Source organism: Myotis lucifugus, unplaced genomic scaffold (genome assembly GCF_000147115.1).
Source record: "Myotis lucifugus unplaced genomic scaffold, Myoluc2.0 scaffold_124, whole genome shotgun sequence".
NCBI classification, from domain to species: domain Eukaryota; kingdom Metazoa; phylum Chordata; class Mammalia; order Chiroptera; family Vespertilionidae; genus Myotis; species Myotis lucifugus.
The window spans coordinates 871,790-879,403 of record NW_005871172.1 but is presented as its reverse complement, the minus strand read 5'-3'; the positions used below and the strand labels follow the sequence as shown (position 1 = coordinate 879,403).

The following is a 7,614-nucleotide window of genomic DNA, read 5'->3' as shown; positions in this document are numbered from 1 at the left end:
CAATGGAATACTACGTGCTGTAAAAAAAGAAGAATTCTACCATTGCACAGCTTGATGGAACTGGAGAGCATATGCTAAGTAAAATAAGCCAGTCAATGAAAGAAAAAATACCACATGATCTCACTCATTTATGGTTAATAAAGACCATTATAAACTGATGAACAAAAATAGATACAGAGACAGAGCAACAACGAACAGACTGTCAAATTACAGAGGGAAGGCCGGGGAGGGTTTGGGGGAGGCAGTAAGAGATCAACTGAAGGACTTGTATGCATGCATATAAGCATAACCAATGGACACAAGACACTGGGGGGGAGGGGAGGTTGGGCGAATGTCAAGGGGGAAAAAAAAGGAGACATATGTAATACTCTTTGTAATACTTTAATCAATAAAACAAAATTAAAAGAAAAAGAAATACAAGTAACCAATAAGCTCATGAAAGAATGCTCATGCTTGCAAAGGTTGAAATATGGTGAAAACAATGTACTTAAAGAGGGTGACTCAAATCTGGCAATGGGGATTTAGCAGAGACTTGACTTGAAAATCACCATATGTTCATTCATTAATTCACTTATTCAATCCACATTTATTATGCTAAAGTGCTAGTCCAAGGCCTGCCAAAGTCATCAAGGACTGGGCACTGGGGCTTGATTGAACTTTAATTCATTTAATTTATAGAGACATTGTAGAAGAATGACCACAAAAACTTGTCAAAAATGTAATGTTCATGTAGTTTCTATCAAGTTCAGTGATGAAAGAAATTTAGACTTTTCCAGCACTTCACTCATCTTCTGTTTTAGGTGGGATTCTTCAAATGTGGGAGCAGTCCTGGACCCCAGAGATGGCAAAGGTCCCATGGGGATGGGGTGAAGGCCTTGTGTGAGGCAGTCCTGGGACATTGTACTCTGTGTTTGTTTGACAGGCACTGGCTCACTTCAACCTCAGGAGCTGGATTATTATGTTAATAGTTTAAATTCTGGGGTCCAGAGGGCAAACACAGTAAGAAAACCAATCAAATGAGAGGGACAAAGCTGGCTTTCAAAGTCACATCTGTCTGAACAAAGCAAGACTCTGAATCAGGACACCAGATTTCCTGACATGGCCAGGGTTCCCCCAGGAAGGCTTTCTCCAGGTTCATCCACCTCAGGAGTGTCCTGCAGAGCCCTCTGGAGAACCAGCCTCAGGGTGTGTCTCCGCTTCCACCATTGCTGCCTGAAGGAGCCAACGAAGAAGTAAATGATGGGGTTGGCACAGCTGTTGACACAGGACAGGAGAACTGCAGCCAAGAAACGAGGAACAAAGGCATCCGAATATTTTTGAATCCAGATTAAGAGGAACCAGTGGATGCCGAAGGGCAGTCCACAGCGGAGGAAGACCAGCCCTGTGAGCACGATGGTCGCATAGAGCCTTGTCAAGGGAACCCGGTTGGAGCCACACAGCAGTCTGGTCATCAGGGCCAGGCTGGACCCAGTGAGAAGGACAAACAGCAAAATCATCCACGCTGCAGTGATGAAATCCCACACTCGGCACCAAACACGGTGCACAATCCTAACCAGGTAGACACAGTAGTTCCCTTCCAGGATGCTCAGCAGCAGGGACAGGGCCCAGAGCAGAGCACACATTATGGCGGACATGTGTATGGGGCGGCGGCAGAGGTACCAGATGGGCCACAGGACAGACATGCAACGCTCCGTGCTGATGGCGCTGAGAAGGCTCAGGCCTGAGATGTAGGCAAAGACTGTCACAGGGACGACAAATCTGCTGATTCCTCTAAGGACAAAATTGAATTTAAAAAGTGATCTTAGGGTACCTATACATCGGCTGCAGAGGAAGAGGAAGTCAGCATGCGCCAGGTTGAGGATGTAGACAGAGAAGGCGTTCCTGTGCATGCGGAAGTCCAGCAGCCAGAGCACCACCGTGTTGCCTGCCAGCCCAACCAGGGCCACGATGCCTGTCAGTAAATGCAGGATTAACTTTGTATAATGTCGATAAATGGCCTTATCACTTCCATTGGTTGTTGTGAGGTTGGTCTCCCAGGCTGTGACATTCATATCCGTGCTCAGAAATGCTTCAGTTGTGGGTCTGGGAACAAATCAAGAGTTGAGACCTGCTCTATGACCACTGACCCTCATGGCCACCCAGTCTGTGGCGAATGTTGGCTTCCAGAGATTAAGATTCTTCCTGAACCACACATTCTTGGAGTCCTGGATCCTGAATTTAAACCCAGTTCTCTCTGAATCTTAGAGCCTGGACTGTTTCTACTGCAACATGGACCCTCTGTGTCCAACCTCTGGGCTCACCATAGAGCCCATGACATGTGCCCTGGAGGCAGGAGGAGAAGAGTCTGCACAGGTCCTGTGGATGACAGCAGGGTCCTGAGTTCCCCAGTACTTGTGCTCTGGGAGAGTGGCTTTGTTTGACAGCAGGCTGTCAGAAGCCCCAGGGCAATCTCAGTGACTGAGAGTGGTCTACCCAGGAGGGAGAAAGGAGGTTATGACTTAGGCTCATGAAGGGAATGAGACCCCTTGTTAGGACAGAGTGAGCACACCCAAAGCTCTTGCATTAGAAATGTCCCAGTGTGTCATCTCTATGAGGATAGACAGTGATTACTCTTCCATTATTGTATCCCTAGGACCTAAGTCTGTGTGGGAACCAATTGGGGATGTCAATAAAATTTTAATACACAAATGATGAGTGAATGAAAGAATGAATGAGGAGCCCAAGGGAAGAAGAAAATTTGGATTTAGTATAATATAAAATTTTTTAAATGAAGAATTTGAAATGTAAATCAGAAGTCAGCACTTTTAAATCCATCACCAAAAAACACATATGTAACAAAAAGAAAATTCCATTTCTAATTATTCATTCTGTGCAAAGCTCTTGTGTGTTTGAAAGAATTTTTTTATGCCTGCAGACACCTCCTATTCATGTGGGAGAGGATTCAGGACTGAATTAAATTTCTCTGCATTTTAGAGGAGAAAGAAGCCATTTTGGGAAGGAGAGAGAGAGATGGCCAAGGGTTTGAATAGAGGTAGTTGAGATAGAAATACAGAAGGGGTATTATTAACTGGTTCCTATGATACGTGTGATAGGAAAGCGACCCATGTCCGTACATGTGATTTGGAGTTGAGATTTCTTTGCAGTTCAAAGCATTTGTGTAAGAGAATTCTCATGGTGGTTGGTGGAGTTAAGAAGTGCTTAGTTCTATTTTACAAAGGGCTTTGGATGAAAAGAGAGAAGCTCTTGAAGAATTTAGGTGAAAAACATAAATCAACTCATACATAGGTGAAGCGTAGCAGTTGATGAGTGCTTATATGGTATTACCTCTTTTAATCGTCCAAATAGCCCTATGAGGTCTGTACTATGCCTACTCCCATATGGCACATAGGAAAAGACAAGCACAAGGAGGTTGAATGACACGCTCCAATTCTCACGTGCACAAGTGGAAGAGCCTGGATCTGAATCCACAGGTCTGTCAGAGTCTTTGCCCTTCCCCCACCCTGTAGCCCACTACCAGGTGGTGTGTCCGGTACACAATGGGAATGGTGGGGCAAGAATCAAGTAATTCTCAGGGACAAGTCTAAAATGGCAACTCATGTAAGAGGCCGTGAGGGTCCAGGAAAGGCCTGACCCCACTCCAAGTCATGTAAAGGACATGAACTTGGCTTACACCCCAGTTCTTGTGATCTAGGCAAGCAGACATTTGTCATAGCAACTGATTGTCATAGTAACTGTCAAACATAGATGGATCTAGACAAAGCTTGCCCAGTCTTGCCCAGCCTGTAATGATCTGCTACTTCCCTATAACAGGCCAAGCCCTAGTAATGATTTATGAAGCATGACTAGCTACAGCTTAGCTATAAAACTGTGTGTGTAAAAAATAAAGTTGCTGGTGCTGGTGCATTGTGCCAGTCCTCCTAACCCCGGTCTCTTGCATTTCTTTCATCCCACGCCACCTCTACCCTGCGGACCCCTTGGGAACGGGCCTCCACAAACTCACTTATGTGTTTTATTAAGTTAGACTAGGCAAATTTGGTAAATAACAAGGAAGTGAAGCTTATCCAGTGTGGAAGAAGAAGTGGGTGGAATCCACCTGAGAACAGACCACAAATTCCAGGAGCTCCTTCTTCCCTCTGGACAGACCCAATCAGTCAATTCTTGCCTGGTTCAGCCAGCACAGACTCCCGCAGGAGAATGTAACCCGCTACCCCTCAGTCTGTGGGCGCTGCTCTAACCACTGAGTCAAACCTGCTAGGCTTGTCTCCCTTTTTAAACTCAAAAATAAATAATGATGACTAGACCTGTCTGGGCTTTGTCTTTTTTTCTTGGCTGTTGTTGTTCACTATCGTATCCTCAGTACTGAGCACATGTTCCTTAGAGACCATCTGTTATAATATCATCCTTTAACTCAGGAAGAAGCTGAGGCTGAAAGAGCCAAAGGATTTCCCTGAGATCATAGGGTGAACAGCAGTTCCAATGCCAGCCCTGGCCTCCTGGAGCCCAGCCTGAGGCTTTCCCACTGTTCTTTTCCTCATTGTGGGTAGAGCACCTGAGTGAAATCTTCATGTGAGCTCAGAACGTGAGAGAACTTCAGGGTGTAGAAATGCTAGTTGGTCTAAATACCCATTTCCTTCTCTCTCACATAATAATTCTGAGAGTTTTAGACCAGAAAATAAATTCTAATCCCAGTTTCCATTCCTGTTTGATGGCACCATGTGACCAGGTGGTAGCCAATGGGAGGTGAGCACAAGTGATGTAACCCATTTTAAGTTGTGCCTTTCCTTCCCCTCTTCTCCTCTGGATGGAAGCTGATGAGTCTGTGAGCCCTGCATGAGAATGAAGTCACCTCTCTAGGGCTGGGGAGCAGTGATTTGAAACAGCACAGGTGTCTGATCACCAGTCAAGTTCTAGTAACCTTTCATACATTACTTTTTAGGGCTACCAAAATCATAATTTAAATTCTTAAAAATATTTGTATTTGTACAACCACCTTTTAAAATAACGTACATTTCATACTTACAACATTTATGATGAGAGATATTATTTTTAAGACATGACACCCAGTAGGGTGGTGCCAACCTATCAAAAAAATGAGATATAATAAGAAGTTGATCTAATCAAAGTGGGAGAGGAAAAAATTCCAGGAAAAGGAACTATGAAGTGGCTATAAGAAAAATGAATTCTCTTCATTTGACGTCAAATTTATCTCCAGCTTCTCTACCCTCTGCTGCATCCTGGGAGGGCACATCTCTATGTCTCAACACTGGGCTCCCTTTCCCTCTGGCTCTTGGTTTCTCTCAGAAAAGGGTGACACCAACAGCTGTTTGGAGGGCAGGAGGAGGGTCATTGATGTTTTACTAGTAACTCCCTGCCTCTTTGCTGTCAGGCTGTGAGTTTGCCATGGTAATGTTACTCTACCTAAGCAGAAAGCTTCTGTGTGTGAGCCTTTTATATTGGACACTAGAGGCCCGGTGCACAAAAATTTGTGCACTCGGGGGGTGGCGGGGGAGGGGGGTCCCCCAGCCTGACCTGTGCCCTCTCGCAGTCTGGGACCCCTCGGGAGATAATGACCTGCTGGCTTAGGCGTGCTCCCGGGTGGCAGAGGGCATGCCCAATCCCTAGGTGCAGCCCCTGGTCAGGCTCAGAGCAGGGCTGATTGGGGAGTTGGGGCGCCGCCCCATCATGCACAGAGCAGGGCGGATCGGGAGGTTGCGATGCCACCCTCAGTCATGCTCAGGGTAGGGTCGATTGGGGGGTTGGGGCACCGCCCCCTGTCACACTCAAGGCAGGGTCGATGGGGAGGTTGCGGCGCCACCCCCTGTCACGCACAGAGCAGGGTCGATCAGGGGGTTGGGGCGCTGCCCCCTGTCACTCACAGAGCAGGGCCCATCAGGGGGGTTGGGCTCTGTACCCTGTCAAACACAGAGCAGGGTCCATCAGGGGGTTGGGGAGCTCCCCCCTGTCATGCACAGAGCAGGGCCGATCAGGGGGTTGAGGAGCTCCCCTCTGTCACGCACAGATTAGGGCCGATAGGGGAGCTGGGGCACCGCCCCCTGTCACACACAGAGCAGGGTGGATCAGGGGGTTGGGGCGCTGCACCCTGTCACACTCAGAGCAGGGCCGATCAGGGGGTTGGTGTGCCACACCCTGTCAAACACAGAGCCGCAGGGCAATCAGGGTATTGGGGAGCTTCCCCCTATCAGGCACAGAGCAGGGCTGATCAGGGGGTTGGGGCGCCTTCCCCTGTCACTTACAGAGCAGGGCATATAGGGAGGTTGTGGCCCTGCCCCCTGTCACACACAGAGCAAGGCCCATGGAGGGGGGTTGGGGCGCCACCCTCTATCACCCACAGAGTAGGGCCGATCAGGGGGTTGGGGCGCCGCCACTGTCACACTCGGGGCAGGGCCGATGGAGAGGTTATGGCTCTACCCTGTCACACACAGAGCAGGGCCCGTGGGGGGCGGGGGTTGGGGTGCCACACCCTGTCACACACACAGCAGGGCCGATCAGAGGGTTGGTGCGCTGCACCCTGTCAAACACAGAGCCGCAGGGCAATCAGGGGATCGGGGAGCTCCCCCCTATCAGGCACAGAGCAAGGCTGATCAGCGGGTTGGGGCACCTTCCCCTGTCATGAGCAGAGCAGGGCGGATAGGGAGGTTGTGGCCCTGCCCTCTGTCACACACAGAGCCGCAGGGTGATCAGGGGGTTTAGGCACTGTCCCCTGTCACGCTGATCCCGGTGCCGGGAGCCTTGCTGCTCCGGTGATCCCGGTGCCGGGAGACATATTACCCTTTTACTATATAGAATAGAAGCCTGGTGCATGGGTGGGGGCTGGCTGGTTTGCCCTGAAGGGTGTCCTGGATCAGGGTGGGGGTCCCCACTGGGGTGCCTGGACAGTCTGGGTGAGGGGCTGGGGGCTGTTTTTCGGCTGGCGAGTGACTGAAGCTTCCAACCGCTCCTTGTTTTCTTTTTTTTTTTTTTAATTCTGGGCCAGCTTTAGCTCTGAGGCCTCGCTGCTGAAAACATCGATACAATGTTGCGATCTGGCTGGCTTTCAGTCCGGCTGGTTTCTGGGGTTTTGTTTAGCTTCTTATTTGCAACATAGTACATAGTTGCTTAGAGTTACAGCTGAGAGGCCGGCAGCGGCAGGCGGGAAACGTTGGAGTCCGCAGTCACTGGAGCAAGCAAGCCGCCCTGCTCGCTTCAGTGCATGGCTACCGGCCGCCATCTTGGTTGTCAGTTAATTTGCATATACTCACTGATTAGCCAATGAAAAGGGTAGCGGTCGTACCCTAATTACCATGTTTCTCTTTTATTAGTGTAGATAGTGACGACCACTGCTACATCCACAGCCCTCCCTGTGTTCTGGCAACTTATCTTTCCCTTACACATCAGGATGCACAAGGGCAATAGCTCCCTATTATGACTAATCTTTAGGTGTCTCATCCCTTTCCCCCTTTCTACAGAGACTTTTTATTAAACTCTCTTCATTTGCCCTGTTGGTTTGTGCCTTGTGTTTTTGCCTGGGATAAGAAAGATACAAACATATAATAAACAAACTGGTAGAACAGCAAGATACTTGAGAAATTTGAGGTTATTAACAACAATTTCATG

At 48.6% G+C, this 7,614-nt stretch overlaps 1 protein-coding gene across 1 annotated transcript; it reads right to left on the bottom strand.

Moving 5' to 3' along the window:
- Positions 1-1,076: 1,076 nt before the first annotated feature.
- Positions 1,077-2,051, bottom strand: LOC102428908 (mas-related G-protein coupled receptor member X2-like). The gene has a single exon (XM_006093849.1). It carries the CDS (start codon positions 2,049-2,051, stop codon positions 1,077-1,079), a length of 975 nt encoding a protein of 324 aa, XP_006093911.1.
- Positions 2,052-7,614: the final 5,563 nt, after the last annotated feature.